This window comes from Camelina sativa, chromosome 2 (genome assembly GCF_000633955.1).
Source record: "Camelina sativa cultivar DH55 chromosome 2, Cs, whole genome shotgun sequence".
In the NCBI taxonomy this organism is placed as follows: Eukaryota; Viridiplantae; Streptophyta; class Magnoliopsida; order Brassicales; family Brassicaceae; genus Camelina; species Camelina sativa.
In genome coordinates, this window is record NC_025686.1 from 8,148,670 (window position 1) to 8,165,737 (window position 17,068).

Here is a 17,068-nt window from a genome sequence, read left to right on the forward strand (position 1 = left end):
TCAATTGGTGGCAACTTGTCCTGTGGGAAGGTTGTTAAAGGGTGAGGACCAGGGTTCGAGGAACGCCTGGCGCACCAATAACCTACTGGTGGATGTGGATTTCAACAGTGATGGGTTAGGATCGATGCCCTGCAGGGCCAGCTTGGAGTCCGTTTGGGCGGCTAGCAGTGAGGCTAGCGGGCTAGCAGTGAGGCTAGTGGGGTCCACGGGACGGGTTGTCACATATATCCACCAAATTTTTATTATACATATGTAATTAAACATTGAAAATAGTAAAAAGAGAAAGAAGGAAGGAAGAAATACATTTTTAAAAAAAATTGAACAAAATATAAGATAAATCCAACAAAATATATAATCACACTCTTACCATGAGTTTTAAATTTATGCAAGAATATAAACAGNGCAGGGCCAGCCTATGGGGACAACTAGCAGTGAGGCTAGTGGGGTCCACAGACGGGTTGTCACATAAAAATCGATTTTTATGTGACAACCCATCCCGTGGACCCCACTAGCCTCACTGCTAGGCCGCTAGCCTCACTGCTAGCCGCCCAAACGGACCCCAAGCTGGCTCTGTAGGGCATCGATCCTAACCCATCACTGTTGAAATCCACATCCACCAGTAGGTTATTGGTGCGCCAGGCGTTCCTCGAACCCTGGTCCTCACCCTTTAACAACCTTCCCACAGGACAAGTTGCCACCAATTGATCTGCAAGTCAATTGGTGGCAACTTGTCCTGTGGGAAGGTTGTTAAAGGGTGAGGACCAGGGTTCGAGGAACGCCTGGCGCACCAATAACCTACTGGTGGATGTGGATTTCAACAGTGATGGGTTAGGATCGATGCCCTGCAGGGCCAGCTTGGAGTCCGTTTGGGCGGCTAGCAGTGAGGCTAGCGGGCTAGCAGTGAGGCTAGTGGGGTCCACGGGACGGGTTGTCACATATATCCACCAAATTTTTATTATACATATGTAATTAAACATTGAAAATAGTAAAAAGAGAAAGAAGGAAGGAAGAAATACATTTTTAAAAAAAATTGAACAAAATATAAGATAAATCCAACAAAATATATAATCACACTCTTACCATGAGTTTTAAATTTATGCAAGAATATAAACAGAACAAAGATGATAATCCAACTCTTACAACACATATGAGATATAACAATATTTGATATTGGTGGGAGATAAAGAGAGAATAATTACTTATAAGAGGATAATCCAAATTAGATAATGGAGATGAATCTTTAAAAATAAGAACAATGTAAAATATATATCATGCAGTCTCTAAAATTAAAATTTACAATGATATTTCATTTGGTTTTTTGTAACCCATACAACAAAAATAAGAAATCAAAAACAGAAAATGGAAAAATGATTTGAGGTATTTTGGAAGAGAATGAGAGAAATGGAAGAGAATGAGAGAATAGGAAAATGTGAAAGTAAAAAAATGCTAATATGAGAGAATGAGAGAATGCTTATTTATATGATAAAATTGATGGAAGTTACAAAAGAAAAGTGAGTGCATAATTATAATTTATTGTGTTTGAATAGAATTGAGTGGTGGAATATATATGATTAATGCATAATTTATTTTATTTTCAGTTATAATTTTATTTTAATGTGTGAATTAAATGTATTTTGTTAATTGAGTCTTAAATATTGTTTAAAGCAAAGAAATAATTAAAAAGCAAATAAAAAATAAAAAAATAGAAAGCATTAAATTAAGACTAACCAATAAGGAGAGACCAAAACCTTACTTTTATATATATGATTCTCCATGGGCAGGGCCGGCTCAAAATTTATATAGACCCTGTGCTATTTTTTTTAAAAAAGCCTAAATATATACTACTTTTAATTTAAAAAAAAACTATGTTTTTAATTACTTTGGTGGGTATATGTTTTTATATGGAAAAAATTATATGCCTAGGGACAAAGAAATTATGGAGACGGGGCTGTAATCATGTCTGGCTACTCCCTCGGAAGTACAGTATATTATTGATTTGTGAATCTTGATTTTTAGTTTTTTTTTTGCTTGTGTTCTTTTAGGTAAGAGAGAGAAAGAAGATGATTTGGAGATCAAAGTAATAAAACTGAAGAAGCAAAAGAAAGAATCTGAGAACAAGGTTCGATTCTAAATAAGGAATGCTATTGTTCTTGAGACTTGAGAGAGTATTGATTAAATTTAGGCGTCTTTCGTAGTGTTATTAATCAGTTTTCAGTTATTTTTACTTCGTCTTTTGTTGTATATTTATTTTGTATCTATATATATAATATCAAATGGTTCTCTCATTACTTGTTTATGAAAATGTAAACCTTCTACGACAGATCAAGGAAGCTCCGCTTACTAGCAAGGATGCAAGCAGTTCAGATTCAGCAGATAAAGATTCTGAAGAAGTGGCTGCTAGTAGTGGCAATATAGATGCATCCACTCCTCCACAAAGCAGGTGAACTGATTTTTCGATGTTTGCGAGATTTGTTTACGTAAAAATGTTCTTGTGCTGATAATGTTCTCTCTTGGAAGTATCGCCACTGACATTTGTGGTGTGGCAGTGTTCAAACGATTTACGTTGAAGGATTCGGCACTTCGCTTCCGGAGGATGATATCAAGACCGCATTAAGTAAACATTTCAGTGGCTGTGGAGAGACCACAAGAGTTTTTGTTCCAATAAGCATTGTAACCGGTGCTGTCAAAGGGTTTGTTACTTCCTCCTCAAGTTTATGACAACTTATAAATTAAAAGCTTTTGACTATATATATAAGCTATGTTGTATTTTTTCTTTTGACAGATTTGCTTACATTGATCTAAAAGAAGACGCAAAAAAGGCGTTGGAACTTAATGGTAGTGTTATGATAGGAAAGGAACTTGTAGTTAAGACGGCTCTACTGATGAGAGATTCCTCCCCTGGCTATTTTGGTAGTGATCGAGGTCTTGGCGATCGTTTCAGCGGACGTTTCGGCAGGCTTGGCGGACTTTACGTAGGCGGCCGATTTCGCGGTGGCCGTTGTGGAGGTCTTCGCCGGTGTAGGGTCTGTTGAGTATTTGGAGATCGAGGAAATTAAACTTAGTTTAAATAGCCATGAATGATGTTTTTTAGTCACGTTTTCGCAAAGTCAGATTGAGTTTTCACATAATAACCACTAGAATCGTATGACAGATTCGATTTCTCTTATAAACACAGTTTCTGTTGCGTTTTCACATGACAAGTATTTATTATCACTTCTGACATTTTCGATTTGTGAAAATGCTTAACGAAAAACGTTTTCCTGTTTCCAATGCTCCGAGGTTTTGTTTTCATAAACAAATTTGAACAGTTTTCATTTATCTATTTCGATATATCCATTTCTCTTATGATTTTTCAAGAGTTTTTTTAACAATTATACCACATTCAAAACTCATTCTTTATTAATATACCACATTAAAAAACTTCCTTTTCAATATACCACATATGTATATCAAAATCATCATTCTAGCCTTTAACTTCTTTAACAATAGAAAAATGTTTATTTGTTTTTTAATTAATAAACAAGATTTCTCTCATGTCTTTTCAGTTTCTCCCACGCTAGTGCACATAAGTCCAAGCTACGCATTTGACTATTTGACTCTAGATTTTATATTATATTATATTCGATTGTGGACAAGTCAAAATTTATCTTTTAAATTAATTTTTTGTCCACAATGTTACTTTGGTCCACAACCTTATATTTTTGGTTCAACATATATGTTGTTCACCGTTATAATGTTGTCCACTATTTAGAATCTTGTCCACGAAAATATATATATTGTCTACAATAACAATATTTTTCAACGTTCATCTTTTTGTTAATTAAAAATATTACAAATGTATAATAATTTTTTATAGACAACTTATGAGTAAACAAAATTATTTATTGGTCCACAACAACTTCTCTTAAATTGAAATGTTTATTTTATAATTTGTCTACTACTCAACATGTTTACCAAATAGACAAAGTTCCAGCTAATGGACATGATTTAATCACACAAATCTTGTCTATTACGGGTCTCATTTGTCTTTATAGTACAAATAATTAATATTTATTTCTGTTGTCAAAAAATTAAATATATATTAAATGTCAATGTTGTCAGATATATTGTCGTTTTATATGCATGATGTGTCAGAAAAAGACAATATAATCCAAGATTCCTTTTACTCACATTTGTCATATTATTAAGAGGTTATTTTCGTCTTTTTATATCACAATTATGGTATATCAGAAAAGGGTTTTCAAATGTGGCGGAAAGTTTTGTGAGAAATGTGGTAAATTTAACAAAATTCTCATTTTTCAATTTACACATGAGAAACAATAGGAATGACAAAAACTATTCATTAAAGCACGGGCCACAATATATATATATATATCGTTTTTTAGTGATTCTTCATACAAATTTCCAATGTCGTAGGATCAAGTTTCAATTATCACTACAAGAAAACAGTTTATTAGTGACAAATTTTAGTGACGGATCCAGGCTGTTGCAAATTAGTGACACACTGGAGTCGACTTAGCGACGACAAAACAATTCGACACAAAGACGTCGCTATATTGTGACGTACGAAGTCGTCACTAAGTAGTGGTATAATTGACACGGTATTGTGACGAATTAGTGTCGAAGCATACAGTCGTTGCTAGATAGACACTACTTGCGACGTACTTGCGATGAACAATTTTAGTAGAAAAGTGGTTAAACACGTTTTTATTGTAGTGTATGTGGCGTCACAAAGTCGTCACAACCGTTTGTCCCTAGTTCGTCACAACGGTTGTAGTGTACGTGGCGTGGCAAAGTCGTCACAATGGTTTGTCGCTAATTCGTCACTAATGTTGAACAATTATTTTCAGATCCATCTTCGTTTAAGAGCCATATAGATCGAAACAAACTCAAACTCATATATCTCTGTGAAAAATCGTTTCTAAACCAAAATTTCCTCTAAAAAAACACAATGTCTCGTGGAAGTGATATATACAAACTACGAGAATGGATGTATAATCATAAAGATTCAAATGGAGAAGTGACAAAGGAGTTTCTAAACGGACTGGAAATTTTCATGTACCATGCAACTAATATGCCGATGGCTCGAGCTACTGGTAAGATCCATTGCCCTTGTAGAAGGTGTATGAATAAGAGATATATTCGTTCAGAATTTGTAGGGTCACATCTGTATAATAAAGGGTTTATGCCGCAATATTTTTTGTGGATTCAACATGGTGAGGGACATGGTCATGGTCATGCATCTAGTAGTAACAATAATTATCAAGCTGCAGATAATCATGATCCAAATATTCTGCAAGAGCATCAATATGATTATGATCATGATATGGGCGTGGGTCATCATCAAGATCAAAATAGGTTTCATGACATGGTTAATGATGCATTTCCTGAGGTCACATCATCATTTACTGAAAACGCTGTAGAGGAACCCAACTTAGATGCTAGACAATTTTATGATATGTTAGAAGCTGCAAATCAGCCAATCTATGATGGATGTAGAGAAGGACAGTCTAAGTTGTCATTGGCATCTAGAATGATGAACATTAAAACAGATCATAACTTATCAGAGATTTGTATGGATTCATGGGCAGAGCTTATAAAAGAGTATTTACCCGAGGATAATGTTTCAGCTGAGTCATACTATGAGATACAAAAGTTGGTATTTAGTCTTGGGTTGCCCTCTGAGATGATAGATGTTTGCATTGATAATTGCATGTTATTTTGGAAAGATGATGATAAGTTGCAGGAGTGCCGATTTTGCCAAAAACCAAGATACAAGCCGCAAGGTACATGACGGAGTAAGGTCCCATTCCAACGAATGTGGTACCTGCCTATAACTGATAGGTTGAAACGGTTGTATCAATCTGAAAGGACAGCTAGTTCGATGAGATGGCATGCAGAACATACATGTGCGGATGGAGAAATGACTCATCCTTCTGATGGAAAGGCATGGAAACACTTTAACACGGTATATCCATGCTTTGCTAGAGAGACTCGTAATGTATATCTTGGTCTTTGCACAGATGGATTTAGCCCATTTGGTATGTCTGGTAGACAGTATTCGTTGTGGCCAGTCATCGTTAAAGCTTTTGATTTATTTAGTTACAATTTTGTTCAATCAAGCTTCAATGTTTTTAATGATTTGATATTTTACTAGGTTGCACCGAAGAAGAAGAACCGTATCTATGGGGTCGGGTCTATTCGAGATGTTCCTTTTGCATCATCATCCATTCCATGCTCTTCTGAAGAAGACTCAACTTAGTTGAGGGCACAGTTGCTAGAGGCACAATCTGAGATGCTCACAATGCGAGAGACCCATCAAAGAGATCTAGCGGCCACAAAGGAAGAGCTAGCGGGGCTAACTAGCCTCTTTGATATTATTGCTGCGGATAATCCTATCCTTGCAGCAGCGTTGCAGCGACGACGACCTACACAAGTAACACAACCAACGGATCTGGTTCAAAACCAATCGGAGTTTGATCGTGCTGCGGCGGAAGCGGCAAACGCGGATCTCCCGGTGTGATATTATTAACTTGCGTGATAAGTATCTTTTGTAATATTAAAAACAAATATATATTAAAAGTTTGTTTTATTTAATGTTGTTATTCTTAAATCTATAATTACATTATTAAAAATTCGTATTAAATATTATTAGTATTTTTGCAAATTTGAATTAATGTTGCAACCTCTTTTTGACGAACATTGTGACGTTGTTGTGACTATATTTTTTAATTCTATCATGATTTTGTGATAATTTAGTGTCATTATAGTAGAGACAAGTTTGCGTCGAATTAAGCCCAGCGTCACAAATACATTGCAAGATTGCGATGAATTTGTGACGAATGGTAAAGAAAGTATGTTTTCGGTGGTGATAAATTAGCGACTTATTAGTGTCTTTGTACTTGAGGCGGTTTTGTGACGCTGCTAGTACGAGCATTTAGTGACAATTTTGTGACTTATCGTTACGTCGATATTTTCGACACTAATTCGTCGCAAACATTACAACGAATTAGCAACGCCATATTCGCGTCGATGTAGCAACATTTTGTTAACGTCACAAAAGTGGCATCGACTTTGTGACGAATCAAAATTTGTGACGAGCTAGTAGCAACGATTCGAAAGTCGTCACAAATACGTTGTTATGTCTTGATTGCGACGATTTGGTGACGCATCTCGCCGTCACTAAAAATATGTTTTCTTGTAGTGTATGTAACTCAATTATTATTATTATTTTTTAGTAAGAGTGGGGCCAGGAGACAAAAGTCTCCCACAATTTATTCAAAAGAAATTTTCACGAATCACACCAAAAAAATATTTTTCTTTCATGAATTAATTAGAAAAATATTTGAGTTTTTAAAGTGTTTGGAAAAATCAGTGAAGTAAATCTGAATCACGGAATAGCCACCCCCCAAAAAAATAACAAAAATACCCTCTAACTAGACAATTATAGTTTGATGTTATTACCCAAACGATGCAGTGTTTGGTTAATTAAAAATGGAAAACATAATTGAAAATAATTTTAAGTATTTAATTCAGTGTACGAAACGAAGAAACAAAAAAGAGAAGAAGTCAAAGCGTGAAGCTCATCGTCTTCCTTCACCGAAAAATCTGGAAACTGAGAGAACAAATTAACAAAATTCCGGTGAAATGAAATTGTGTTTAGAACTCTGAATTAAATACGTAAAATTATTTTCAATTATGTTTTCGATTAGAACTCCGGCGAGAAGAAGAAGAGAAAAAATTTCAGATTGAGTGAGTAAAACTCCGTGAAGAAGAAGAAAGTGCTGAATATTTTGATTTGCTGTGCAAAACTCCGGCGAGGAGAAGAAGAAGAAAAATATTCAGATTTACTTCATTGATTTTTCCAAACACTTTAAAAACTCAAAAATTTTAGTTTTTGAATTTAAAAATGCTAATATTACTAAAAAAAATATTTGCTAGGAACTAAATCTAGCAAATCCCTCGCAAATCGACTAAAGCAAAGGATTTGCGAAAAAAGTCAATTCTTCGCAAATCACTTTTTGCTCTACGTTGCAAATCCCTCGCAATATTTGCTAGGAACTAAATCCCTCGCAAAATAAGCGTAAATTGCAAAAAACAAAAACGATAGCAAATTCTTTGCAAAAATTAGTTCCTAGTTAATTTTTCGTAAATTTTGCTATGAAATTGCAACTTTATTTTCCATCGCAAGAAAAAAATTATTAACATGAAATTGAACCATAATTAGCATTTTGCATTTTGTGATTAGAAAATTTTATTTTGATTAAAAGTAATCAAAACCGAACTTAAAATAAATAGTAGTTTACAAAAAACTTAATTGAATATTTCTATATATATATATATATAAAATAAAAACTTGATACAAAATATCAACATTAAAAAATAAAAGATACACAAATTAATTACGGGAAAAACCATAAAAATCCTCAACTTATCATTTTTGTTGAATTAAAGCTCGAACTTTGTATATGGTGAAATATATGTCGAACTTTTTGTTGACTTACCTTTTAAATCTCAAACTTTTGTTGACTCGGCCAATTTGGGCACAACGTTAAGTCACTAAACGGACATATCAAACGCGGTTAAGTTTCTGTCAATACCACCGTTAGCTGTTAAACGAGTCGTTTTAATCAAAACGAAAACCCCCAAATTTCTCTCTATTTCTTCTCGATTCGTCTCTAAAAATGTAACAAGATTGTTAAAGCCAAAGCTGAGATAAATGAGCTCAATATTGCTATGCAAGAGTTGAAGGAAGATGCAATGCAAAGGAAAAGAGACATATGCAAGCTTAAACTGTTGTGGAAAATGTGTTTGTTGTGGCTTTGTGTAATAACAATTTTCATTGTTTACCTTATGGTTGGTAATGTAAAACAACCCAAGTTTGTTCTCGGTTATTAGTGTTGTTTAATTGTATGTTTGGTAATGAAATCAGTTTGTTTCCTTTGAAAGAGTTAGAGATGGTTCATTCATAATAAAAGACATAGTTATGGTTCATTCATAATAAAGAGTTAGTAAACAACAAAAGAGACATCATTCATTGTTTGATAACAAAAGAGACATAACTCATTGTCTAAAAACCACAAAATAAGTAAGTTGCTGGTCCTAAAACACCAAAACATTCCATCCTAACTTGAGCATTGAAACGATGATGTCCATCCTCCTGATACTTGTTGCCTCTGTGGTGCTTGTTGTTCCCATTGTGTTGTTGGCGGCATTGGTGTTGGCGTCCTACGTGCTTTCCTTTGTCGTCCTTGAGAGGGTTGTGATCCTTGTTGAGGTTCCCACTGTGTTGTTTGCGGTTGTGGTGCTGGCATATGTGATCCTTGAGAGGGTTGTGATCCTTGTTGAGGTTCCCATTGTGTTGCTTGTGGTTGTGATTCTCCTTCTGATTGTGCTTGTCCTTGTCCAAACAAGGCATTCCTTGGTTCCTAGATCAAGCGATAAGAGATAAGAGATGTTACTGATTATGACCACTTGTTGTGTTAACAATAATAAAACGAGAATTTTGTAAATATAACAAACCTGGTTCTTCCTTGGTCGAACTCTTGGCCTTTTAGGTTGATCTGCAACACTCGGGTTTGTACAAGATATCCTATTGTGACCTTCTTGTTTGCAGTTTGAACATGTCATGACTCTACCTTGTCGTGATAATCTGGTGGTGCTTGAAGAGGCAGTTTCAAATCTTCCCTTCCTCCTAGCATGGTTAGGAGGTCTACCACGATTGCCTTTTCTCCATGGTGGTGGCAAAACTCCTAATCTATTCATCCTAGGCCACTCCGACTGACCTTGAACAGGCGCAATACCATCTTCATAAGTTTTTTGCCACATTTTTGTAGTGTACCAGTCGACAACATAATCTTCAACCTTCTATTTTTTTGCTATGATAACAAAAGCAGCATGGACGCATGGGATTCCAGTCATCTGCCACTTAATGCATCCACATGTTCGATCATTCATATTTACACTATAAGTATCATCATGTAACTCTACCTCGTGTCTATCGTTCCTAGCCATGCTTCTTATGAAAAAATGTGACCCTTCTATCATTTTTTCTATCTCCGAATGTGCCCTCTTCGTGAATCTTGTCTTTAATCTGCCAGCTATAATATGCCTCTTCTGATTTTTCACCATACACTGTCTCCTAATATCCTCAAGCATTTCTAGTAAAAGCGTCCTCCTAGCTTGGCGTATGGTTCTATTAAATGATTCACTCAGGTTGTTCAAGTTATCATTGCAACATGTACCTACTCTAAAAAGAGCTCTAGACCATGTCTCTGGCTTAGTCTTTAATAGGGAAGCAAAAGCACCTGGATTATAGCTCTGCAATGCTGCCATATTCGCATTAAATTTTCCAATGGTGTAGCTGCGAGCAATCTTCCAAAACAGGCGTTGTAGTTCCATATCATGACTATCCCTCTTCCAATTCTCCATAATATGCTTAGCACACTGACGATGTTCTGCTTGGGGGAGAATGTTATGGATAGCTTTCACAAGACCCTGCAAAATAAATAAGCTTAGATAAAATTCTCCATAATATATGAACACAAAAAACACATCAAGCTGAAATATACTTACCGATTGCTTGTCAGATATTATAGCAATTTTGCTTCCATCCTCAAGACCCAAACTCCTAGAGAGCAACCTCATAAACCAGTCCCAATTGTCATCATTCTCAATCTCAACCACTGCCCAAGCAACTGGTACTATCCTATTGTCTCCATCTCTTCCAACTGCAGCTAATAGATGTCCCTTTATATCCCATTTCAAGAAAGCACCATCTATTCCTAATATTGGTCTACATGTTTGCTTCCATGCATCTTTTTGTGATTTAAAACACAAAAATAAACGATAAAACCGTTGCAAGCTTCCTATTGTTGGCCCTGGAATTGTCTCAATCTCAAAGATTGACCCTTCATTTGATCGGAGAATTTCAGCTTGATAATCCCAAATCTGTGAAAAGTGTTCTTGATGACTAGCACTCGCTTCACGCCTAAGTTTTGATTTTGCCTTTGAGCATTGTTCTTCACTAACTTCCAGGTTGTACTCTCTCTTAATCTCTGCCTTCATCTCATGTGCGGTAATCTTTGGGTTCTTTCTTAACCTCTCTGAAAATAACCAAGCTATTGTTCCTCTCTTTAACATATGACTGTAACCAGACCTCACACATCTATGCTTACCCTCATATCGATTGATTTGCATCTTGTGTTTCTTCTTATCATAAGCACAGTAGCATCTCCATAGACACTTACCATCCTCGTCAACATAAGTACATTTTGCTCCAAGCTTCAAAGATTGCGATCTATATAGCTTAATGTCGTATCTAGTTTTAAGAGAGTACCTCAAAACAGCAAGCTTGAAATCATTTGGAGAACTAAACGTTTTCCCCAAATGCAGCATCTCTTCAGCATCTTCAGGTTCGACATGATTATCGCCATCAACATTGTCTTCGTCTTCACTATCTGATAGACGATCTGGAATCTTCTCCTCATCCCAAATATCATCTCCACTATCCGCATCAGTCAAGTCTTCCTCGTCTCTCGCATCCTCTCCAAACTGATTTGCCATGTCTTCACAAATAATTTCTTCTAAACCAACACAATTTCTATCTGCTTCGCCAGTATCTTCATACGCAATACCATCGCAATAATCGTCGCCTACAACCTCACAATCATCCTCACTAACGTCCTCACGGTTTTTATCACCAGCAGCATCACCACCGAACGCTACAAGAGCATTACCTTCACCATTAGTCGCTTCAGGAGCAGCCAATTCGGGAGCAGCCAATTCGGGATCAACCCTCTTTCGTTTAGAACGACGTTGAGAAGGCTTCTTTTTATTCACCATCACTTAATGATTTAGAAGAAGAATTGTAGAATGGAAGAGGAACTAAGAAGAAATAGAGAGGAATCGAAGAATAAGAAGAGAGGAATCGAATTTGGGGGTTTTCAATTTTTAGGGTTCTGAGAAAGAAATATTTGAGTTACGCTTTGGGGGTTTTCGTCTTGTTAAAAACGACTGTGTTTAATTGCTAACGGGTAAAACTAACAGAGACTTAACCACATTTGATCTGTCCGTTTAGTGAGTTAACATGGTGCTCAAATTGGCCTGGTCAACACATTCTCAAAACCCAAGTTCTGACATATCCTCTGTGTTATATCTCCCCCCGCGTGAGTTTCAAACACCGCAACCATATCCGACTTCCATCTCTTCAACAGATAACGCAGGGATCTCTGAAAATTGGGTTTATTAGCCCCCCGGTAATTCCACATTAAACAATTCATCATTCTTCTTTTCCAAAGTTTCCACAATTGAATCGCCGGGGCAACTTGTTAAGCAGCCCTAACCACCGCCTTCTCCGCTGGCAGCACAATCTGCATACTATCTTCCCGATCCCCGGAAGCCACTGCCGTATCCGGAATGGAAATCGCCACTTCATCCTCACGAGATGTGCCAACCGTCTCTGATACCAACCCTGTCGTTCGTTCCGTGAGAATAATGGTTCTAAACCTAATGGGCCTAAGCCCCGGTTTAAGCCTCCTAAACCTTCGCGAGGTTTGATCTTTGGTCCGCATCAAGACTCGCGTACTCTATCCGAGTCGGGTAAAAGATCATGAATTTAATATGAAATAATATATGATATTTGAATTTGGTATATCGGAATTGAGTTATTGTTGATGGTCAATTGACTATTATCTAATGTGTCGATGTACGTTGAGCCACGGGGCCAGAGGACACCAATAAAAAAAGATTCTAATGTTGCTATGTTTTAGTTAGATGATTATATTATTTTTTTTTAACGCTTCACCGTTTATTGTTTTCAAAATTTTTTTTTTATATTATATTGATTAATGTTTTTATTTCTATTAAAATTCACTTGTATATGTCTAATATGTCTATGCATAATTTATGATATGACCCCGGTAAAATAATCTTCTGGGTCCGCCAAAGGCTACATCACAATCTGGTAAACAATTTGAACTTTTTTTTTTAAGTATTGGCATGTGTGATTATATCCAAACTAGGTAATAATCCGTGCTGTTGCACGTAGTGAAATATTTGTTTGACTTATTATATTTGTAAATATATTTATTAGCATAACATTTAAATTTATATTGGTTTGAATTCATCAAATTTATGAAAGTTTAAAATAGTAATCGTTTCGCTATAAATTTTAAATTAACATGATGGCGGATCTAGATAGAATGTGAACCGAATTAGTGATCGTTAGATTTTTATCAAAATCTTGAATTATCAAATCAGATAAAAATCGCAAAAAAATTAAAATTACATGAACCAAATATTTAAATAAAATTGTTATCCCGGTCAAACCCGTCCGCTAAGCCATCCTGCAACGGTTTATAGTTGTAAACACAATGGTATATAGTTGTAAATAATAAATCTAAATAAGGCTAAATAGCTAAATGTGTCTTGAGCTCTCTGGCGGCGACACATCAGCTTTTTTCAAGAATGTGTTTCTCTATTAATATATAGGAGATATTTAAAGCTTAAAATTAATTAAAATTAATAAAGTTATGTGATAAAGTTTTTTAAAATAACATATTTGTTTTTTTTTTTCAAAAACACAATGGTATATAGTTGTAAATAATAAATCTAAATAATTAAGGCTAAATAGCTAAATGTGTCTTGAACTCTCTGGCGGCGACACATCAGTTTTTTTCAAGAATGTGTTTTTCTATTAATATATAGGGGATATAAGAATTATTTAGAGTAGTGTTAAACTGTTAATCTTCTAGGTTTGTTGAACTGTTGACATTCCCACTTTTAGCTTTTTTCTTTTAGAGGTTTTTTTATGTTAGAGAGGAAGAAAACGTTTTACTCATTAAGACTACACTGTATTAACTTGAATGTCTCTTACAACCCATACACATACATCTTCTACTTGCAGCCATACTCTAGTACTTACTTCTAGATCCTATGCTCTTACACAAGCCACACTACTCATGCTTAGACTACACCACATCATGAAAACTTTGCTTAGACTTTAGACATTAACTAACACAACACATTTACTCATTTGAGCCTAACTAAACAATGAACCCAGTTACTTCTTAACTAAAGTCACGACAGTTTCACTTGTCTTCTTGGTTGACCTCCTTTTTTCTTGTAGTTGACTCTTCTCTACATCTTGTTCTTCTATGGTCGCTTTACTTCCAATCTTATGTGATTGTTCTTCCTCTCATTCTTTGCCTCACAGTGATTTTTCTTATTCTTTGCAGGTTTAATCGAATACTCAATCTTCAACATGAACATGTTCATCTTCCTCTTTGACAGATTTAGAAAGCAATGAAAACACCAATTCGCAAGTTATATGAAACACAATTTAAATATTTGGGTCAACTGTACATATAACTCAACCACATATTCATCCTTGTATTCTGAATTTTGTTGACATTGGGAGTGAAGCCATTGGATTCATTCTCTCTTCAATTAATTGGAAAACTATGTTGGAAGAGCTCCCTGAAAAAGATAAAACATAAATCATAAATATAACAATCAAGAAGTTTGAAAAAGATGAATATAATATAGTGTAAGATTATAATTCTAAATAATTCTAGGCATAGTAGTAATACCACTTCGATGTTCGTTAAGCACATAAACACGCTTATCTTTACTTACACTGAGAATCGGGTCTGAAACGAATTTGTTCGGTTCCTATTATTAATCATCTTCCTAAGATCATCACACTTTATCTGAGAAAAGCAAAACCTGATTTTGTGTCTCGATGGTGTTTGTTGGATACAATCCAAGTCCCACATCTGAAGTTTGAAAGAACTATCATTAATATATAAAGGGTTAGGGTCAATCTACTAATTGCCAATTGGTTTTTAGTTAGAAGCCCATGATAAGCCCAAATTTAACATGGTATCAGAGCCCAAGGTTAAAAAATCCTGGTGGATTTAGAAAAGTGGATAAGGACATGCCTTTTGTCAACCCGAGTAATGGGGGCCCAAGAAGGGGTTTATTATCGGTCCAAGTGGGATCGGTTCGAGATGGAGTTGTCATCTCGAGGAGGCGTGGTCCTTGGATTGAAGGGGAGATTGTTGGATACAATCCAAGTCCTACATCTGAAGTTTGAAAAAACTATTATTAATATATAAAGGGTTAGGGTCAATCTACTAATTGCCAATTGGTTTTTAGTTAGAAGCCCATGATAAGCCCAAATTTAACAGTGTTTTCTTTCTGTGGGATTCGATTTATATTGAAAGTTAGAACTGATTATGTTTAGGAAATTTAAAGAGTTTTGCTTAGGACTTATGAGATCCTACGATTAGTTAAGAACTTATAAAAGTGATAAGTAGGAAATTGAAACGGTTAGACTTCCTGGGAATCTCTTTTTCTTTTGTTGGAGGTTTTTTTTTTAAATTTGTGGAAGAGTCGATGAAGGTGGGTGGATGAGAAGTGAAGAGATGGCGATAGATTTTCTTTTTGGAATGTTTTTGGTTTGTGGGCTCCATGGATTTTAATTTTATAAATGGGCTATTTATTTGGTATCAACTCGACTAAGAGGGAAAGAAAAAAGCTGACGTGGCATCTCCTAAGGTGTTTTAGAATTGGTTGATGTGGATAGTCTCCTTTTTATTATAGTAAGTAATATTTAGAGTTTTGAGTTTAAATTTTTTAACTCAACTAGGTTTGAACCCGCGGTACACCACGGGACAAAGTTTAATTATATTTAAAAAATTAGACAACTAACGGTTAAACTTACATGTATAAAAACTATTATATATGTATTGTTTGTGAATGTCGAGTATAATATATTAGCGGATTAATGTAATATATGTTTTAATCCGTGGTACATTAGAAACAATTTTTTGTTTGTAGCCAACTAAATGTGTTATTTTTTATTAATATATTAGACTAATTTGTAGGTGTAGTAGTTTGATTGTTTTAAGAGTATAGTTTTTTTACAGGTTTGATTTATTTTTAAAACAGTTTGTGTGTAATTTTTTAATCTTTTAGTGTAATAGTTTGGTTCAACCTCACTATATTAAAAAGTTGGTTGTTTATCTTAGTTTTATACTAATAATTAGAAATAATAGTTTCTTCACAATTTCATTACTTGACATATCTCTATAAGTGTAATATTTAATTTGAAATGTATAGTTCCTATCTATATATATATTTCAAACGACCCATTTATGTAATGGATTTCCTTTGAATTGCATAAGTATATTTGTAATGGGCCAGGCCTTTTGATTATTACCATATTGCGGTATTGGAAAATATTTGTAAGAAAAATATATGATTATTACAATTGAAACTCTGAGAATTGGGAACGACGCCACCTGTTCAACGCACTGTAATTCATTTCTCAGCCTCTTCTTCGTTCCTCTTATCAGATTGATTTTGTTTAAAAAAAGTTCCCCTTTTCATTATAAATCTTAACATATTAGCAATCGATTTGCTAAATCTCAGTATTGAAGAATATAATTTGAAAACGGTTATAAATCTTAACAAAGGATGGATTAGGAATTCGTGATTAGGAATTCGTCAATCGGATCACCAACATTCGTGATTAGGAATTCATCTGGAATATCAATTAGGGCTTCCCCATCGTTAGGCTCAGCAATTTTCCCATACCCAACAGCTAATATCCAATCAGAAAACTCCTTGATACTTTCTGCTTCACTCTTAGACACCCCATTTGACATAAGCCGCATGTTCTTTGTCAAAGTTAGAACCTTACAATGTTCCCACAGATATGATGAATTTAAAGACGCTAGAACAATTTGAGCCCTACCAGCACCGTTGATAACTGGGAGAACTTGTCTGAAATCACCTCCAAACACAACAACCTTTCCACCAAAGGGCTTATTATCACCATTTCTCATAATATCTGACAAGCTTCTATCCAAATTCTCAAAACAATATCTGCTCATTATTGGTGCTTCATCCCATATGATCAAAGATGTTTCTTTCAACATGTTAGCAAGATCTGAAGTAGGATTGATATTACACATTGAAAAATCATCAGGGTTTATTGGGATACAAAACCTTGAATGTGCAGTCCTTCCACCCTCCAACAACAAAGACGCAATACCGCTTG

At 35.1% G+C, this 17,068-nt stretch overlaps 3 protein-coding genes across 3 annotated transcripts in view; 1 reads left to right on the forward strand and 2 right to left on the reverse strand.

Annotated features, from left to right (window-relative positions):
• On the forward strand, window positions 1,957-3,032 carry LOC104749635 (nucleolin 1-like). The gene is made up of 5 exons (XM_010471312.1): window positions 1,957-1,978; window positions 2,043-2,119; window positions 2,322-2,440; window positions 2,547-2,690; window positions 2,783-3,032. The coding sequence occupies exons 1-5, from the start codon at window positions 1,957-1,959 to the stop codon at window positions 3,030-3,032; spliced, it is 612 nt and encodes a 203-aa protein (XP_010469614.1).
• On the reverse strand, window positions 9,868-11,844 carry LOC104749643. The gene is made up of 2 exons (XM_010471324.1): window positions 10,576-11,844; window positions 9,868-10,497 (listed from the first exon to the last, which is right to left on the reverse strand). Exons 1-2 carry the CDS (start codon window positions 11,842-11,844, stop codon window positions 9,868-9,870), a joined length of 1,899 nt encoding a protein of 632 aa, XP_010469626.1.
• Window positions 16,488-17,068, reverse strand: part of LOC104749655 — a 6,236-nt gene continuing 5,655 nt past the window's right edge. The window contains exon 14 of the mRNA XM_010471332.1: window positions 16,488-16,957. Coding sequence (XP_010469634.1) covers window positions 16,488-16,957 — 470 coding nt within the window. The remainder of the gene's footprint in view (window positions 16,958-17,068) is intronic.

What these genes read in the sequence shown, in the direction of transcription:
- LOC104749635 (XM_010471312.1), top strand. Translation starts at nt 1,957, where the DNA reads ATGTCTGGCTACTCCCTCGGAA. An exon ending in GTCTGGCTACTCCCTCGGAA is followed by an intron (nt 1,979 to 2,042) that starts GTACAGTATATT and finishes GTGTTCTTTTAG; the next exon opens with GTAAGAGAGAGAAAGAAGAT. An exon ending in AGAAAGAATCTGAGAACAAG is followed by an intron (nt 2,120 to 2,321) that starts GTTCGATTCTAA and finishes CTTCTACGACAG; the next exon opens with ATCAAGGAAGCTCCGCTTAC.
- LOC104749643 (XM_010471324.1), bottom strand. Translation starts at nt 11,844, where the DNA reads ATGGTGAATAAAAAGAAGCCTTCTCAACGTCGTTCTAAACGAAAGAGG. An exon ending in TAATATCTGACAAGCAATCG is followed by an intron (nt 10,498 to 10,575) that starts GTAAGTATATTT and finishes TTTATTTTGCAG; the next exon opens with GGTCTTGTGAAAGCTATCCA.